This window comes from Gopherus evgoodei, chromosome 8, assembly GCF_007399415.2.
Source record: "Gopherus evgoodei ecotype Sinaloan lineage chromosome 8, rGopEvg1_v1.p, whole genome shotgun sequence".
In the NCBI taxonomy this organism is placed as follows: Eukaryota; Metazoa; Chordata; order Testudines; family Testudinidae; genus Gopherus; species Gopherus evgoodei.
The window spans coordinates 7,709,186-7,729,076 of NC_044329.1; the positions used below are offsets into that span (position 1 = coordinate 7,709,186).

Genomic DNA, 19,891 nt, shown 5'->3' on the forward strand with positions numbered 1-19,891 from the left:
TTCGTGGAAAGGCGCGCGGCGCCCTTGCACACGCACACTGGCCCCCTCCCTTGCACGTCCGCCCGGCCGCAGCATGTGCGCGGCTCCTTTAACTCGGTGCCATCCCCGCCCCTTCCCCTCCCTGCTCCGGGGGCCGCGCACGGCAGCCCCATCCCGCTGGAGCTGGCGGCCCGGCCGGGCGCGGCCAGTGCATGAGGGCAGCGGGCGAAGGCGGAGGAGGAGGCGAGTCCCTCCAGCCCACCGCGGCTGCCCCCGCCGCCTCCGCTCCTCGCCGGGGCCCGGGAGGCTGAGGCCGCGCCGCGCCCGGGACATGCGGCCTCCCCCACCGCCGCGGAGGAGGAGATGAGGCTCCGCAATGGCACCTTCCTCACTCTGCTGCTCGGCTGCCTCTGCGCCCTGCTCTCGCTCTCCTGGTACGGGGCCTTCAGCGGGCACAAAGGTAAGGGGCGGCCGGGCATCGCGGCCCGGGGGTCCCCCCTCTGCTGGGGGGTCCCTCCCGCGGCTCCCCTGGCCCCTCGCCTTGCACCCGTGGGCAGGGCCTTTAGTGTCCGCACACCCTGAGCCCTCCCCCGCCACTCTCTGGGAACCCAGCCCCCAAGCTACCGGCCGGGGGACCCTCCTCAAGCTCCTGCCCGTCCAGCCTGGCACCCAGTACCAGGGTCCCCCCTCCCGCCTCCCTTACTCCTCCTAAGGCAGCCAGCCCCTTGCAAGCCCGCTTCTGCAGTAAAGCGATGTCTAAGGATCTCCTCCGGCTCCGACCACCCATTCTCCTCCTCAGGAGTAAGGGGCTGGCAAGTATTTCCTTTCTCCAGGGTGTGCACCCTAGATCCCTCCCCAGTACTTGGGGTATGGGTCAGGCAGAAAGGCAAGAGGGACCTGGGCACTGAATAGCTCTCTGGAACTGCCAGCCTTTTACCCCCTCTGTGTTCAGCTGTGCCTGTCCTCTTCTTTCTGCTGCAGAGTATGAAGTTCCCTCTCTGCCCTCCCCGGGGGTACCCAGGCATCCCCCAGATACAGTGCTGTATGCGTACACACTCCAGGATGCTTTCCTCTCTCGGGATTCCTTCTTCAGCCGGAAGTTTATTCTCTGTTTGCAACCAATTCCGCAGCCTAGAATTGAGCTCTAAAGGCGCATCCCGTGGGCCAATGCTTCCCAACCAATGATAATTCAGGCTTTTTAAACTGGTACCCTGGGTCAGTGGTTCTCCACCGGGGTCCAGGGCCTGCTGGGGGGCCGTGAGCTGATTTCAGGGGGTCTGCCAAGCAGGGCTGGCATTACACTTGCTGGGGTCCAGGGCAGAAAGTTGAAGCCCCACTGCATGGGGCCGAAGCCCAGGGCCCTGAGCCCTGCCACTCGGGGCTGATACTGAAGCCTGGGCAACTTAGCTATGTGGGGGCCCCTGGGCAATTGCCCAGATTACTACTCTTCAACACAGGTCCTGGCTTTTATATGCAGAAAAATAGCTGTGGCACAGATGGGTCATAGAGTTTTTAAATAGCATGTAGGGGGGGCTGAGAAAGAAAAAAGTTGAGAACCCCTGCTGTAGGTTCCCCTTCCTCCCCTCTGAACTAAACTCTTGTTCTCCCCCATTATGAACTTCCCATTGTTTATGTGTGCTCTGACCTGTAAGGATAAGACTGGTGTTGCGAGTAGCAAAAGCTCCTCTTTGGGGTTAGATCCCACGTTCTGAATGACAAGCAGCAGTTAATGCTCGGTACAGCCAAGTTTTTCGTCTGGTAAACTGATAGCTTCCTGAACTTGCTGGGAACCTGTTATCATAAACTGTACTTAATTCTCTCATTCCTGAGTAGCCTTGGCTGGAGACTGGATTTTCCTTTGCCTTGCTACCTTGTCATCACCTTGAGCTGCTTTATTTCTCCTGTAGCTGAGTTCTGAGTATGTCCATCTGTGGGTTAGCTGGTCTGGGGATTTCTTTTTCGTTGTAGCATGTAAGTATTTTTCAGTCATGGCTCGCCCCTCTTTCAAACATTTCTGCTCCCCATCATGGCCACAATTCATGGGCTGAGGAAAGTGGATGCAGAGCTAGCTCTGTGGAGCTGATTTGATGAGAGGAGTCTTTGCAAAGTGATGTAAAGCAAGTGCCTGTAGGTCAGGACCTGGATGAACAAATGAAGACATCTTTACCAAGGCTGTATGTGCTCTGTGGCAAGCATGACCTAAATTCTGTGGCAAGGCCTTTGAGTTTCACAGCACTCCAGTGCAGCAGACTGTAGATACTGCAGCAGCTGCAGAAAATTTAAAAAGAGTTTTGTATTGAATTAAATATGAAAATGAATAATAAAACCAGTGCAGTAATCCCTGTGTTATTAAATATGATATCAAATTAAATTTATTTTACACTTCCCTTAAATATTTAATTTTCAAGTGTGCTGAAATTTGCATTGAGAACACGTAACTATATTGTTTAAATGGTTGGGGGGAAGCTAGAGATTTTGGAAATGGAAAAGAGACATCTGGAGCTTTTGGCATGTGGAAAGGTGCGGGAAGCAGTTTAGGATAAGCACACTAGCTGAATGTTTGCTAAAATGATCAGCAGTGAAATAGTTAATGGTATTAGACACTTACATTGTCATCACTAGGTTTCAAATTAACACCCTATTCACTTTCTCTTTGAACACATATTTCAGATGGTTTTAAAATCCGGTCAGGTAGTACATTGTTGATTTCCAGTCAAATGTAGAACATTTTCTTAAGTATAAGGGCTAGAAATATAACTTAAAAAAATTAAAGCTTAGCTGATGGAGCACAATTCTGCAGAATAGACAGGGTCCTGCTTTTAAGTTAGATTCCATTTACAGCAGGACCCCCCTCTGCCTGCAGTTACATATATACGAGAGATTCTCCTGTGAGGCTTGGCCTTACTTTTTTCTAACAAGGTAATAGCCACCTTTCCCCAGCCTGTCAGTCACAGCTACAAAGTCTTGTTTTTTTACTTGGCTAGTGAAAAATTACTGTAGTTGCTTCTGAATTGCAGCTGTCTCTTTCTGGTTTGAGTTAGTGAGTACTGCACCTTCCTTACTCAGTTGACCCTTCGTTCAGTTAGTGACTCTACTCATTTAGAATGTTTGCTCTTCTAAAAGTCCATAAGTCTGCACTATCCATCTGTCTAAGGTAATGGTTGCCCTGCTCCCTCTCATCCTCCATTTAAACAACAATTATTTTTTATGGTTGTAAAATTGATTTTGGCTTTTTATGAAACATTATTCTGTTTTTCTGCATTACTCATCAACTAAAAGGTTCTGCTAACTGTTTCTAGCATGGTTTAAATCCCATTATAGCCACCTCCCTACAGAGCTTCAGATAGCAAGATTGTTGAGAATGATTTTAGGGCAGAAGTGTCTATAACTGTCTCATTGTCTGAATATTACTTCTGAGATTTCCCCTTTAAAAAGGCATGACCTGCTTTGTTATATTCTTTCAACCAAAAATGCCAAGCCCTGGGGTAACTTGCCTATATGTATGTGTACAGGAATGGTCTGGAAAGCTGCTTTCCTGTGATGGACACAGATGATGATCACTATTTTAAAAGAACCTCAAACACCTCATTGTATGAGCAGAATGGCTAATTAGTAACTGGAGTTTCCTGAAGTGTGGTTGCCAAGTTTAAAGAAGCAGGTGTTTTCTGCAGTATTCTAACCTTTCATTTAAGGATAATATAAGGTGACTGAATTTTTACACTTCCTATCTGGACAGAGGTTGAGGGGTAATAGGTGCCTATATAAGAAAAAGCCTCTATATTTGGGACTGTCCCTATAAAATCTGGACATCTGGTCACCCTAGGATAATACATTTAGCCTTGACACTGTTTTAGTTTATGTCGTGGCATGTTAAAGGATGCCTGCTTTTTCCCTCCTTCCCAGTCCTTGATAAGGTGCTAAACTGACCACACAAGAGACATAAAAGTACAGTGGAACCTCAGAGTTACGAACACCAGAGTTATGAACTGACCAGTCAACCACACACCTCATTTGGAACTGGAAAGTACACAATCAGGCAACAGCAGAGACAAAACAAACAAAAGCAAATATGTTGCAGTACTGTGTGAAATGTAAACTACTTAAAAAAAAAGAGCATTTCTTTCTGCATAGTAAAGTTTCAAAACTGTATTAAGTCAATGTTTAGTTGTTGACAGAACAATCACAGCTTTTTGTTCAGAGTTACAAACAACCTCCGTTCCTGAGGGCTCATAACTCTGAGGTTCTGTTGTATCTCAGTGCTGTTTTGAAACAACCATCTCTAGTGACCTGTTGATGCTCCAGCTAGAACTGTGATTTTGTTTCTCAGTAGTGTCATGGCCACCAGCTGATTACATGTAATAGGGTTCAGTGTGTGTCTATATAGCAGCTTTCCTGCTATTGCAATGGCATTTGTGTCCACACTTAGCTGGGACCAAGGCCAATAATAGGACAAGGGGCCAGGCAGATACCATAGCCATCCCCCTCAACACCCTCCACCTCAGCAGCCCTCTGAGTGCCCTGAGCTCATCACCTGGAAGCCCTCCCCCAGTCATCCACCCAGCACCCTGGCGCACCTCACAGGCACCCCCTGCCTGGCAATGGAGGAAGGACTCAGTGGCCGCCAGTGCCAGGTAGAGGCAGGTGCTCGGGTTGGGCCTGGCCATTACCTATGATGGTCCCAAATACAGCATTGTCCAGGCAGAAACAGAGTGGCACCGCAGAGCCCCAGTTCCTAGGGGGCTGTGGGGTTGATACTCCAGGAGGCCTGAAAGGCACAGATCGTGGGGTGCAGCATCTCAGAGCAGAAACAAACCCTCCAGCTGGCCTGGGAGCTGCTGCCTCTCAGGGTTGGCCCCTTCTCCTCGCCCTCCACCTGTCGGCTCCGCTTTCCCCTCCTGTGGCAGGGGTACTGTTCTCCTCTGGCCATGAGTGGGGGCCACTGACAACCACCACTCTGCCAGCAGGGGGCTGGCGTCCAGCTCCTTGGCACTGTCTGTTTCCCAGTCAGACAGGGTGGTGCCAGGTGCCCTGCGGGTGGGAGCGTGACTTCCTGAGGTGGAGCCATGACTCAAGCTGTTCGGGGGGGTGGCTGAACTTCTAAATTGTCCCTCCCTACTATCAGTCTACACGGTTTGGAAGGGGATGTTGCCTCCCCAAACTTCACCTATGGTTGTGCCAGCAGACCACCTTTGGGCCGTAGCCCACAGTTTGAAACCTCTGCCCTAGTGTATAATGAAAGAAGCATTTATGGTGATCTCTTAGGGGCATCCTTTCATACTCTCCTGGAGGAGAGAGTAGTCATGCAGTTTTGGACTGGGGTTGCATGCCCAGTGTGTGTGCACAAATTCTCTATGTAAGACTAAATTCTAACTTCTCTGTTACTTTTACTGCTATGATGAAAATAAATTATTTTTTGATTTAGTGCTTGTAGAGTTGTCTAGCACCCTCTTTTCAGGCTTTTGTGGTATTTTTAGAAACTGAAAGTTTGGACATATTCACAGAATGCTTTCACAGCAATTAGTATCCATCTTTTACAGTGCCACATATGGTGAGAATCACTTCTCCTATGTAAAGGTTGAAAATGTATTTTGAAAATAAATTTAAGAAATATACATAAAGAATTACCATTTGCATACTGGATTAGTATTCCCATTTCTTTGCTGAATAAGGGATCTTTATTCCCACCGACCGCCCTTGTTGGCTAAGGCTAAATCCTAGAGTAACAGAAGTGTCAGGCTGTGTGATGGGAAGAGGAATAATATTTAGATCACTTCCTGATAATTCCAGTAATGATCATTATTTCAGTTAATAGGTAAAGCATGGACAATGGCAGTAAGCCTTCAGATGAGGTGTGGGGGGAACCAAAACTCTGCTCTAGAAGGATAGTGTACGGAGGTAATTGAAAACATGGGTGGTTTTTAATAGACTTTCCTCCAGCAGCTTGTTGGTCCACTTTGTTAAAGCTGGAACTCCTGCCTGTTGTTGAAGTTTCTTTCTTGAGGGGTGACTGTTGAACATCACTTACACCAATGATGCAATTAGGAAAAATAGTGTAAAGCTTCATGGAGTATTTAATTCCTGATCCTGACTTTCAAGAGCCAGTCAAGGATCCTATTGGGAGGAGACCTCAATATTGATACATTTATTAATATTTTTGCATTATAACTTTTTAAAGTTGTTATAAACTTGTTTACTGCTTTACTGAATATTAAGGTATAGGTACCAGAGTATTATAGAGTAGAACACCAGAGTTATGAACCACCCAGTGAACAACACACCTCATTTGGAACCAGAAGAACACAATCAGGCAGCAGAGACAAAAAAAGGTGGGGGGAGGGGTGCAAATAACTGTACATTATTGTGCTAAATGTAAACTACTAAAAAAAGGGGGGAAAGTTTTAAGAGTTGAGATGATAAAGAAACTATTTCTATGCTTTAATTTAAATTAAGATGGTTAAAAACAGCATTTTTCTTCTGCATAGTAAAGTTTCAAAGTTGTATTTTAATCAGTGTTCAGTTGTAAACTTTTGAAAGAACAGTCATAATGTTTTGTTCAGAATTAACGAACATTTTAGAGTTATGAAGAACCTCTGTTCCCCAAGTGTTCATAACTCTGAAGTTCTACTGTAGCTAGAATGTTTAGAAATAGAAAATTTCACGTTTAGCTAATTACTTTCACTCCTGGCTTTATCATTTTGTAGTCTAAGTCAGGGCACTTACCGGTAGGGCCGGGAGAGAGCCTCTGCTCCCAGAAGGGGCGGGGCCTTGGGCAAAAGGGACAGGGCTGGGGGGGCCAGATCCCCCAGCCAGCCCTTCCAGGTCGCCTGGCTGATGCTGCTCGGGACTCCTGTGTTGATTTAAAGGGTGCAGGGCTCCAGATGCTGCTGCTGCAGCAGCATCTAGAGCCCCAGGCCCTTTTAGATCGGCCCCAGGGCAACTGCTCCCTTTGCGCCCCCCCACCTGTCGGAGGCTGCGGCAGGGGGGGCGCAAAAGAGGCAGGGACATTAAAGCGCTGCAGGGACATTAAAACCTATGCCACGGCAGCCCTTTAATATTGCTCCCCCCCCCCCGACCTGCTGCGACAAGCTAATCAAAGAAATTCCAGAAAATTTCTGCTTCTGTCTTCCAGGGACAAGCAAACATCAAGCAGACTAACCAAGTGAACACTTTTTTAGGAAGAAACGTGATTCTGAAAGGAATGCATGGTTATATTATACAAGCAGTAAATCTAGAAGTCAGATGGTCCTAAACCAATTTCCTCCTCCCCCTTTTTTTCCCCCAAGAAAAACTGGAGTTTAAACCCACACAAAGAATTCTAGAAATATCTGAATTAAAAATGGACTTCTTTTGTAAACACCCTGAAGTCTTCATTCTTCAAACTTGCAGAACATTTGTGGTGGAAAACATTTAACAGAACTGGTTACTTCCAACTTGTTTCATTTAAAGGTAAAAACCTTTGTTTCTCAAATGCTTAGGATGGCATAAGCTTCTTTTAATATGTATATAACTGCAAGCCTTCATATAATAATTGCCTGATATTGTTATATGAATGGTAAGATGTTTTTGTACACATACAGCAGAATCATTTGATGCTAGACTAATTTTTAATGTAAGAAGTCAATTAAATATAGGCTGTTTGTGTTAATGTGAAATTAATTAACTACTGTCAGCGTGCAAGCAAACCCTCACAGAAGGTGGGAAGACAAGAAAATCATTGTTAAAAAGTTCTGTAGAGCAGTGGTTTTCAACCCATGGGTCGCGACCCAGAACTGGGTCACAGAATGGAAGGGACTGGGTCATGGCAGCTCTGGTTAGCACTGCTGACCGAGCCTTTAAAAGTCCTGTTGGTGGTGCTGCCTGGCTAAGGCAGGCTAGTCCCTACCTGTTCTGACACCGCACTGAGCCCCGGAAACAGCCAACAGCAGGTCCAGCTCCTAGGTGGGGGGCCACAGGACTCCAAGCGCTGCACCCACCTCAAGCACTGGCTCCAGGCACTGGCCAATGGGAGCTGGGGGGTGGTGCGTGCAGGTGGGAGCCACATGGAGCTGCTTACGCATCTCTGCCAAGGAGCTGGACCTACTGCTGGCCGTTTCCAGGGTGCAGCACGTTCCGCCATGCCAGGACAGGCGGGAAGCCTTCCTCAGTACCCCAGCTGCGCCACTGACCGGGAGCCACTGGAGGTAAGCCCATGCCCCAATCTCCTGCCCGAGCCCTGAGCCGCACCCCAAACGCAGAGCCCTTTCCTGCACCCCAAACCCTTCATCCCTGGCCCCACCCCAGAGCCTGTACCCCCAGTCCAGAGCCCTGAACCTCTCCCGCACCCCAACCCCCGGCCCCAGCCCAGAGCACTTTCCCACACCCTGATCCCCTCGTTCCTGGCCTCACCCTGCAGCCCTTACCCGTGTACCCCAACCCTCTACCCTAGCCCTGAGCCTCTCCCACACTCCAAACCCCTTATCCCCAGCTCTGTTTGGTCGCAGGCATCAACAGTTTTTTTCAGCTGGATCGCCAGAAAAAACAAGTTTGAAAACCACTGATATAGGGTATGTGTACACTGCAATGTACACATACCCCACAAGCCAAGAGTTTGAACTCAGGCTCAAGCCTAATCCCCTTCATCTACACACAAATCATGCTAACCCAGGGCTCGGACCCTAGGTCCCAGGTGTCCACAGGGGTGGAAGGTCTGAGCCTGAGTCAAGCTGGGACCCAGGGTTCAAGCCCTATTGTTCTGCAGTGTAGACACAGCCCCACTGCATTCTTGCTCTGAGAGTCTGCCAAAACCCAAAAGTATCCCACAATCCCATGGGCTGTCTTTCTTTGTCCTCTGGATAGTCAAGTTTGGTGGACACTCAAGTTTTCTCTCACTGCACCATGAACAAAAGGCTAGAGTGGCCACATTTTGGGGGGAAGGTAGGAAGTCTGGGATATGGGTGGCAGGAGTCAGGCCTGCATAATGTAATGTAGGGGCTGGAGCCCCAGGTTGGGACTCCATTCAACAATTTCTTACTTGGGGCTGCAAATGAGTGTAGATACTCAAGATCTAGTTAACAAACCCAGGGTCTGCTAACTCAAGTTCTACTAACTCTGGGTTTACATTGCAGTGCAGGTATAACCATAGAGTCAACAACTGAGGCTAAATACATTCTAAGAGTTATAGTATTTAATTTTAAGACGGTTTTGAGAGCTAAAACCTCTTATATGAAAAACAGGAATGTTTGGACATTTTAAAAACAGTATTTAATTTCCTGTAAAACTCTAATAAACTTGAAACAACATCTCAGAAGAAAATGGACTGAATAAAAAGGAGCTGAAACAAACTTTCAAAGTTATCTGAATCTTTCCTGCCACAGGAAGAACAAAAGCAGTTAAAGAAATGTTGCATATTAATTAAAACAACTGAATATTCAGGAACTGAAAGTGTCATTAACACAATCCCGAAGGTCTGAAGCCAATTATAAGAGTGACAGCAACCAACTTGAATCCAAACAAGCATGAAAGAGGTGTGTTCTCCTATAATTTAATTAAAATAAGGAGAAGGGTGTAAAAGACTCTGAAATGAGCACCCCATATTCACAGCCCCTGCTACTCTGCTTAGACAGCAAGCACTCCACAACTCATCCTGTCCATCTCTACAGGTAAGGTGCGTCAGACAGATAAGAAAATCAGAGAAGACTCAAGAAGAAAACAATCCAAGTAATCCTTCTCACCACTTTAATGTGGATTGATGAGAGGAAGTTAACTAAGATGGTGCCAAGTGCTTAGATTTAAAATTCTGATAATGATTTTGTTGGAATATTGAAATACTGAAATAACTTAAAAGACTAACAGTTTTTCCTGTTAGTCCCTAGGTCAGGGATCGGCAGCCTTTCAGAAGTGGTGTGCCGCGTCTTCATTTATTCACTCTAATTTAAGGTTTTGCGTGCCAGTCATACATTTTAACATTTTTAGAAGGTCTCTGTCTATGTCTATAATATATAACTAAACTATTGTATGTAAAGTAAATAAGGTTTTTAAAATGTTTAAGAAGCTTCATGTAAAATTAAATTAAAATGCAGAGCCCCCTGGACCGGTGGCCAGGAGCCAGGCATTGTGAGTGCCACTGAAAATCAGCTTGCGTGCCGCAGGTTGCCTACCCCTGCCCTAGGTGGTTAGACCATATATTCCTGGAGAGGAGACGAGGGGTAAATATTGGTGATCAGAGAAGTAGTGGGAATTAATTGGATTTAAGATTCTTAGTATTGGTCAATTGGCCTGTCTCAAGACAACTCCTTAAAAGACTTCCTCTAATAATTGATTTAAATATTTTCTCCTGTTTGCCTAAGATATAGTAAGATTGCTTACTTTAATAACCACCAGCCAGTTTATAGTTGGCAATAACCAACAGGTTCACCTGCCCTGAAAGAAAGCTCTTTTGCCCATCTGTAAACCTCCTTATTTATGTAAGGATATACTCACAAATGGATTCACAATAATTTTGGGAAAGAATATATTTTGTTCTTAGTTTACAGAGAGAAGAGAACACTTGTTAAAAACGCACCATAGACATGTAGAAGAGACTGTAATGCAAGTAGCAAGTTTATCATTTGTGGTGTTTAATATTTTCTTTTCCTTTATTTAATAATAAAATATCTCTGGTTAATAATTGCGATTATTTTGGGTGGTCTTGATCATAGTGTCCCCTAAGGCAGTGTTTCTCAATAACCAGTCCATGGAGAGGCGCCGGGCCCTGAGATTTCCCTGGTGCAGTTTAGGAAGGCAGCAAGCTGGTCCCTGGTATCAAAAAGGTTGAGAAACGCTGCCCTAAGGTATGTGGAAGAATCTTTGTGACTAAATAGCGGGAGCCACACACCTGAGTTGGCACTGAGAGAAGCAGTGGGTCTTCCATTTCTTGTTTCTCTAAGTGAAATATTTTAGTAATTTTTAAAACAAAATTAGTTGACACCCAACGATTTAAAATTACCCTTTTCAACTCCTGTCTTGGTCTTTTGAGTGACTATGTGGCCCATAAACTTAAAGCGAAGAGGATCTCTCATGAGGTTAGATGTTAATTGATACCATTGATATTTATTACAACTTGGCTCACTGTATCGCAAACATTGCAATGATTCCAACTGTAACTTTCTAATGAGGTTGCAGTGGGGCAGGTTTAGAGACAGTGTTGCGGGGGAAATGGTGTTTACTTGACTAAAGCTGGATTTAGATGTCACACTTGTATGGTTTTGAAGTGCTTGCTTGGTAGGTGATTCTGAAGAATAAGGCTTACTGGGTGCCGCTTCAATCCCTAAAGAAAATGACAGTCTGTGACAAAGTCTCTGTATAAATATGCAAGCCAGTCTCTTCTCTACAGGCAGGAGGATCAGCGCTTGCTGTACCGCTAAATAAGGGGGTATATCTTTTATTCCAATATGCAGGACTTTCCTCATTTCCCATGTATGTTTCCTTTCATGTAAATTGTGAATGCTCTTCTGAGGCCTTGTCTGTGCTGGGGATTTGCTCCAATTATAGTTGTTGTTGGCCAGTCACAGGTGTAGCTGCACCAGTGCAACCCACAGTGTAGACAGGATAAATTAAGACTCGTACTGGTGTAGCTTTATCCCACCTGAAACTGGTGTAGACAAAGCCTAAGAGTTCACCAATGTAAATGGTTCCACAGGACAACAATGGCAACACAAAAGCCTGGTTCTAAAGTCCCAAAGAGCCAGATCCATACTGATTATCTACTAGAGGCCAACTCCTTCCTGGAGGCTGCAGAATGTAGAAGGCTATCATTCAAATGCGTGACAAACAAGCTGTGCATGAGCAGATCTAACAACCATCTCTTGCATGGGTATGTTGCTTATCATAACTCGTGTGATTGATGGCTTGAATGCAGCAGGATTTGCACATTGTTTTGCATACAATTTGATGACACTTAGCCTCGGACTGATACATTGCAGTCTGAGAAGACCTGAAGAGGAACTTTTTTTAAGCTCTAAAACTTGTCTCTCCCATTAACAGAAGTTGGTCCAAACACTGTCTCAACCACCTTGCCTCGCTAATATCCTGGGACCAGCGTGGCTATAACAACACTATGTGCAACATCGTGGCGTTCACACACACTTATCAGAATGGATCCCTCTCTGTTTGGAGTCAGCTATACTTCTGTAACTTGTTCTGTTTTTAAGTTGGACATTCTTGTTTGTACTTCATTTACACCTTTTTGTATGAATTATAGGTACAGCTATTACTCCTATAGTGACATTCTGATGAGCTTGAGAATTTTTGGGGCAAGGAAGGATGGTCCAGTGATTCGGGTACTTGTACTGAATTCCCTGCTCTGTCCCAGATTTTCTGGATAAGTCACTTAGTATCTCTGTGCCTCAGTTCCCTATCTGTAAAAGGGAAAATAGGGCAGTGCTATCTCACAGGGGTATTGTGAGGACAAATATTGAGGCACTCAGATACTATGATGACAGGGGCCAGGAATGTATCTCAGGTGGAAAAGTCATAACATACAGAAAAGAGGTAATAAACTGACCAAGATATATTTAGCATTTTCCCTGTACTTGTATACTATGGGTGGGCCAATTTCTCATTCATCTGATTCAATTGGATTCATTTAAAAGAAAACATTGAATTATGCTTATATCTGAACATACATTGACTATTTACTTGGTTTCAACTAGCAAACAATGGATTTGTTTTACATTAAAGTAACGCTGCCAGTCATCTGTAGAAGGCTTTGAAGTCTGCAGAGCTGTGAACTAACCTCTTTTGTAATAAAACGTGGTAAATGATTGCTCTGTCCCAAAATGTTACTACTAGTGGGCAGAGTGGATGAAAATTGATTTAAAACAAAAAAAAGTAGTCAAGGAAATTGGATTTTTAATTTAAATTGGATTCTTTGATTTTATTTAAATCATAGTTTTTTTTCTTTTTAAAAATCTGTTCAAAATGAAATCTTAATTTAATACAAAATATGTTAAGGCCTAAATTTATTATAATCTCTTAAAACATTTAAATACAAAATAAATGGTGCATCCATGAGCCTCTGTCAAAAACTTTGCATTAAAGGCTGCTGTTTTATATAAAGAGACATGTTTTACTCCTGATTCTAACTTTTGAGGTCACAGCTCTATAAATATGGCACAACAGTCACCCCAAGTAACTTCGGAGACTCGTTTTCGAGAGAATTAGGTGAGTAGGAACTTAAGCTCCAGTCACTTTCACTTAGGCATATTTAAATATTTTCCCCGGGCTGAAATGAAATAATCAGTTTAGTTCACTGACTACAGTTAATCCCTCTGTTTAATAAATTATTTAATTGTAAATGTGAAACATATTTTGATAAGAGAAGTTTATGTATCTAAAGTACTTGTTTGGTTTGTTTAAGAAAAGTAATTTTATATCCTGTTTTGTGTGTTTAATTAAAATCCAGTTACCATCCTAATGCAACTTGACACAAATCATAAGCAAAAAGTTATCTACTGAATAAGCAATATCTCATTCACCATTTTCTAACATACTAAAAAGCTACAATTAATAAGACTTTGAAAATATTATGATCTATAATTGCTTAAACAAATGTATATAGTCCTAGCGTACCTTCCTACGTAGCAAAAAGATGGACCAAACCTAGTGTAAAGGCTCTCATGAGTTGTAAATCAGCATGTTTTGGATATTAAGCAGTGAAAATACACCTCATTAAAAAGATAACTGAAATATAAATGGAAAGTTGATTAAATGGGTGATTTAAATTGAGGCTTTCCACGTGGTGATTTAAATCATCTTAATTTAAATGAATCCACCCTGTGAGTACATTACTGCAGATAGACTTTTGTTTGTCCATTGAATTTACCACCGTTCATTACAAAGTGATTTTTTAACCTTTGCACCAATTCTCTTCATAGTAAAACCTTCAGTTAATCTAAATACTTAAGTAAGGAAAATATGGCAAATGCCAATTCTGTGGTATAACTTAGTATTTGCATTACAGTAGTTCTTGGGGGGGTCTTGAAAGGGTTTTAAGGGGTTGTCTACACTTGAAAGGCTACAGCTGCAGTGCTTCAGTGTAGACAGTCACTCCAGTGACAGAGGGATTCTTCTGTTGGCATCGTCAATCCACCTCTCGGAGAGGCAGTAGCTAGGTTGATAGAGGAATTCTTCCATCAACCTAATGCTATCTGCACCAGGAGTTAGGTCAGCGTAACTACATCACTCAGGGGGTGTGGATTTTTCACATCCCTGAGGGACGTTCGACTTAACTTTTGAGTGTAAACCTGGTGTAAGATGAGATGCATCAGGTGGTGTAATAAGCAATGAGAAGGAACATGGGAGTGGGGCGGATGAGGGAAAGGATGATAAGAAATGTAAAGCTTGTGATAAGATAACTCAGTTCCTCTTTTTCTGCAGTATTTTTTCAGCTATAGAAAATCAGTGTTGTGTAGAAGAATTAATTTCAAGCTGAATGCTGTAGAAGTTGGAGATTTTGAAACTGCAGAGGGGTTCCTGTACAGGAGTTTTGCCTTGGCTTTGATATGAAATGTGTTCCAAGATGCAGTAAATCTGTGTGGTGACACACAATTCCCTGGAGACACTTCTTGTTAAAAATTACAAATCTTCATAATCCTCTTCTGCAAAATGAGTGTAGTTGAGCTGTTCTGGAGTGTTAGAAATGGGCTAAAAAAGTGTGAGTGTGTTTGAAAGGGAAAGCAGGTATTTTTTTTGTGTTGTTTTTTTTAAAGATGTGGGAGAAGAAAATAGAATTTTTTATATAGTCTGTCTTCCCCCTTCTCTTCCTGTGAATAGACAATGTTTTGAAAGGCTGTTTCTCCTACCACTTTCCTTGCATATTGTGTAAAGTGTTCACCTGATTCTGGGAAGGAGGAGAGAGCAAATTATAGAGTTGGTGTCTTTTCCCCCCCTGCCCTCTTATCTCCACACTCCGCAGTTTCCATCACAGAAGAGACTGCTCAGAGAGGGAAAGAAGAATGGTATAAATGTGAAGACACATCCCATTACAAGTTGTGGATTTTTATTGTAGATGGATGAATAGCTAATAATTCCTGCTGTGGAGGTGTGCGCAGCATAATGCCATGAAGACAAGAGCGCAAGAAAGTGTGGTGAATTTTCCCCTTTAGAAGCTGGCACTGACGGATCACAAAGATAATTTTAATTTGAGGTGGGGTGGGAGAGAAGATCTGTTTATAGTGGTCCTACCTTCATATCTAGCGAACTTCTCCATAGGCCTGGACATTGGGAACCATGGGCCAATGTGTTACTACACAGATGGCTTTTAGAAGAAAATGTGTTGTAAGTATAAGTGATCACAAACCACATCCTCAGCCCAGTAATGATGTCACCAATACAAAGTTTTGGAAACTTGATGCAATATCCCACTTTCCTTTTTTTTCCAAATCAACACTCTATCCTCCAGCCCTGTTGATTTAGAAGTAAAAGGAAAGTGTGTGTGTATTTTTTTTTTTCTTCCATGGAGAGCGAATATGATAAGCAAATGCAAGACATTTTACACGTTAAGATGAGAGATTCTAGCTCTGAATGCAGACAAAAGGACTGGAACTGCAAAGTTATTTTTGGAATGAGAATGGGCAAGAAAATCATTAGGTAAATCAGAACACCAATTTGGCAGAACCACTACAGAAAAAAAGACGTAACCTGTTTATACACTTCTTTCCGTTATAGGCAAACAGGGGAAGTTAAATAATGGGCAGCAGCCTAAACGGTTGCATTGCGAACATGTTGAGCTTTTTTTGCTTTAAAATGCTAAACTTTAATCCTTAAGTAGTAGCTGGCCAAATGTTTATTCACCATTGTTATTTCCGATGAGGTAAATGTGAGAGTCGGTCAGCATGTTTTAAATTCAAGGGTAAACAAACTCTAGGGTATTCTAGAAAGCTCATTTCTGAATTTGGTGTCTGAGCAGACACCAAAACATTGGATCAGGAAGCTTTATTACAGATGTAGCTTCAAAAACAGCTGCTTACCTCTTTGAGTTCCATTTGCAGTCGACTGCAAGTTTCTTTGCTGGTATCTCTTGGTGACATGGTACGTATGTGGAGGTATTGGAAAACCAAGGTTTTAATTTTTTTTAAGCTGCTATTTGTTAAGGTCAGTTAGTTTTGGATTTCACTTTTTAACAAATAGAAGTGCACTAGGTCAGCTGGCCTTGGTGAGTGGCAATAAGGTTGCCACATAGGCAGAAGTTACTGATCAGATTAAAAGATTATGGAAACTGTAAAAATAAACAAAGGGAGCTTTGCAGCTGGGGCTGGAAGGTTAGCTGTGTTGTTAAAGAGACAAGGGTATCTAGAAGTTACCAAACACAACTCTTAAATTAAAAAAAAAACCAAACGATGTATTATAGATTCCTGTTCCAATTTCTTTTTAACAGAGGGAAATGCAATTTATTTTCTGCCTCATTGTGGTTTTTGTATTTGACAAGGAAAAAAAAATTATTAAAAAGGTCAGTTTGATGTCTTTTTAAACTGCCATTAAAAGACAACTTGTACCAGACCTCAGACTTGAAGCAAGAATGTCCATAGAACAAAAAATCTACTTAAGCAGTCATTTTCTGTTAGCTTTATTATGATATCCTGTCTGTTCATTCCCTTGGGGCATCTGCCATTGGCCACTGTCAGAGGACAGGATACTGGGCTAGATGGACCTTTGGTCTGACCCAGTATGGCTGTTCTTATGTTTTTATGATGTCAGTGCGTTGTTATAGAAATGACTGTGCTGTCACAAAGGCAGCATTGTGACTTCGTAGTAGGATGAGATAAAGTAGGATTATTGTGGTATCAGCTGCCTTGTTGTGCTAGGCACTGTACAAACATAAAAAGACGGTCAATGCTCTGAAGAGAACACACACTTCAATAGAAGTAAAATATCTTACAGTCGGCAAAATTAGCAAAAAAAAATGCGTATGAGTAGATTTGGGCTTTAATTCTAATATATGAAACCTTCTCCAGTCTCCTCACTTCATTTTTTTTGTTTTTATTTTATTTTGCTGAACTGCATAATTAAGCCTGGTCATTGCTTTTGGTCCCTGTCCATTGTATTAGCAACTGGTTAAGCACTGCTGTTTTGCTGCTAAGTCCTACCATGTTTACCTTGACCATAAGGAACAGGGAAGGGATGGCCAGCAGGATTTCGGCTACGGAGTAGGCATAGCAGAAGATAAGTTACCTGCATTTCTTAAATTTGTTCTCAAGACTTTATGAATCACCAGTCAAAATATTGCCTTGAAATTGCTGTTCTAGAGGTCTCTGTAGTGCTAAGAGCTTTCTAAAACTAAGATCTGACCTGGAGATTTATACTGGGACAGTCTGACACCCAGTATTTGTAGGTGGACATGAGCAGCCTTCTGTCACTGGTTCAGCTGACTACCCGTATGCCATGATACAGCAATTTTCATAAGAACAACTTCACAATACTAACCAGAATGCAGAAGTTGTACAGATATAGTCCCCAAATTGTCATAGCTTTGTACTGTATAAATTACTTGTTCCAGCTCTGAAGAGTTTCACACCTTGATATATTTGCTGTGAGGGCTAATGGCACCAAGGAATTTGCACAACCTTTAAGTGCTGTTATATGTGTTCATAGAAGCAATAGCAGCAATGTGAGATGCCTTGCTTGAAATAGGCAGGTTAATAATAGTACTTAGAGCAGGGATGGGCAAACTATGGCCCACGGGCCACATCTGGCCTGTCATACATTTTAATCCGTCCCTTGAGCTCCATTGCTCCACTCTGGTGCTCGCGCTCTGCCTGCCCGGGACTCCAGCTGGAGAGTGGGGTCGGGAGCTTGGCCCACTCCGCCCGCCTGCCGGGAAGCTGGGTCAGGGGCTTGCCCTGCTCCAGCTGCCCAGTGCTCCTGTGTTACGGGTGTGAAAACACGCGTTACTCCGGCTGCACAGCCCAAACACACGTCATATGCAATCAGAGCCTAGAATGTGCTAGCCCGGGTGCCTGCTACTTGTCAAACTATTCAGCTAACATATTGGTGAAATCTGAACAGTATTTTTGCCACCGTCTGTTTGACTGTTCCTGCTTGCTTGAACTTCCTTGCTTTTGTTTGAGCTCCATCCTTTTCCTGCCTCAACTCTGCTAATTTTCCTATCACAGATCATAGTGTATTTTTTTTCCGGAGCTTTGGTGTCTGTTTCCTCTTTGCTTCTCTCTCCCTCCATCCTTGTACTCCCCCTGCCATCTCCTTCCCTCCGTTTCCCTTGTTGTCCCACTTCTGCTCAACAAAATCACTCTATTTTGTTGAACTTATTATAATAACCTTTCCCTCGCTTATCATCCCACCCACTCTCATCTACTCACCCACTCTGGAAACTTTACCAGACACTTAATAGCGAAGTAAACCTGTTAGCCCATAAGTCATACCAAAAACAGTGTGTGGATGGAACACTGCCCAAGAGTGACGTTAATCACAGCCTTTGTCTCTGGGAAAGAGAAGTGCGTTAGGATTGCATTCTAGACGCTTACAAGAGCTCCATCTTTTGTATCCTCTTCCAGCTAGTAAGTCTGTGATGGATTTGAAGCCTAGATACCACTCAGGGTACATGTGCACTTCAGCTGGAGCTGTAATTTCCAGCTGAAATAGATGTCTATATGCTAGCTTTGACTGAGCGAGTATGCTAAAACTAGCAGTGTAGCCATGGTGGCGCAGGTGGCAACATGAGCTAGCTGTCTGAGTTCAGTTTGGTGCGAGATCCTGGATAAGTATTTGGACAGCTGGCCCGTGCCGCTGCCCATTCTGTTACACCTCCACTGCTGTTTTGTAGCACACTTGCTTGATCAAAGCTCGCATGTGTACCTCTACCCAAGCTGGAAATTACACATCCAACAGCAGTAGATATGTACTCCTAGACTCCTCCAGCAATGGGCCAAGTTTTCCCCCATGATTCTTCAGCAGCCAGGAAGGACATGAGGATTCCCATGTGCAGGCTGGAAAGTGTGTACAACACTCAGTACTTAGTGAGTGACATTAGGTAAGATTCAGGCAAAGATGACATTGATCCCCTTAAAATGTTTCCCTCCATCCCTCTTCAGGAACAATGTGACTTATTTGCAAAATATCTTCCCAATGGGAGGAACTTGATTTGGGCACCATGCATAGCCAACCCTTGCTGCCTGTGCTATGTGCCAGCCCCAAAACAAAGCTGCTGATTGAGCCTCTGCAGATGCTGTGGGGAGAGTCAGTTAAGCACTTCTGTGCCTCCTGCAGAACTGTAATGAAAGAATTTGTCTCAATGAGCTTTGCTCTGAGATTTCTGCCCCTAGTACTTCAGCAATCTTCCTTCATGTTGCAATTGTCTTAGGCCATCCATAAATTAAGATGATCTTTTGAGGCTCAGGCCAGGAAGGTGGGGGGGGGGGTGGAGCGTGCATGGTCGGGGATGTGGGCACCTTATCAATGGCTGAGTACAAAGAGCATTAAAAAATTCCACCAAACCATTGACAGAGAGGCTGCTGGCAGGGCAGCATTCTCTCTCAGATCCCTCTGGAAACATTCAGGGTCCATTAGTTTCCTAGGGCAGTCTAACAAAACAGGTCAATTCCTCCAGCTGATGAGTGCTCCTCACCCTTAAACTGAAGGAAGTAACAGCCCGTTTGTGACGTGAATATACATTGTCCAATCTCTGATTCCAGTCCCAACCCAAATGCACAAACAAGAGTGAAGCTATCAACCTCTTGGGATAGCCGTTGCGGTAGCTGTGAAATCCTGAATCCAGTTGACTCATCCTCTTTATGGGTGTTTTAAGTCACTGCGTAGTATCAGCTATGCACCCTCAACGCCACGGTGGTGAGGAGCATCAACAGCTGACGGACCATGCAATACAGTGGGATGGTTGATGTGCCCAAACCGCCCAACTGCCTGTATTCACTTTTTGTCTCTT

General features: G+C 43.7%; 1 protein-coding gene across 3 annotated transcripts in view; it reads left to right on the forward strand.

Annotated features, from left to right (window-relative positions):
• Positions 1–250: 250 nt before the first annotated feature.
• The window catches only part of MGAT4B (alpha-1,3-mannosyl-glycoprotein 4-beta-N-acetylglucosaminyltransferase B), a 108,869-nt gene continuing 89,228 nt past the window's right edge, over positions 251–19,891 (forward strand). For 2 of the 3 annotated variants that reach the window (XM_030572844.1, XM_030572846.1), the window contains exon 1: positions 251–439. In XM_030572844.1, the coding sequence (XP_030428704.1) occupies positions 343–439 (97 nt within the window). In that variant the 5' untranslated portion in view covers positions 251–342. The remainder of the gene's footprint in view (positions 440–19,891) is intronic. The other variant, XM_030572843.1, reaches the window with a different exon arrangement.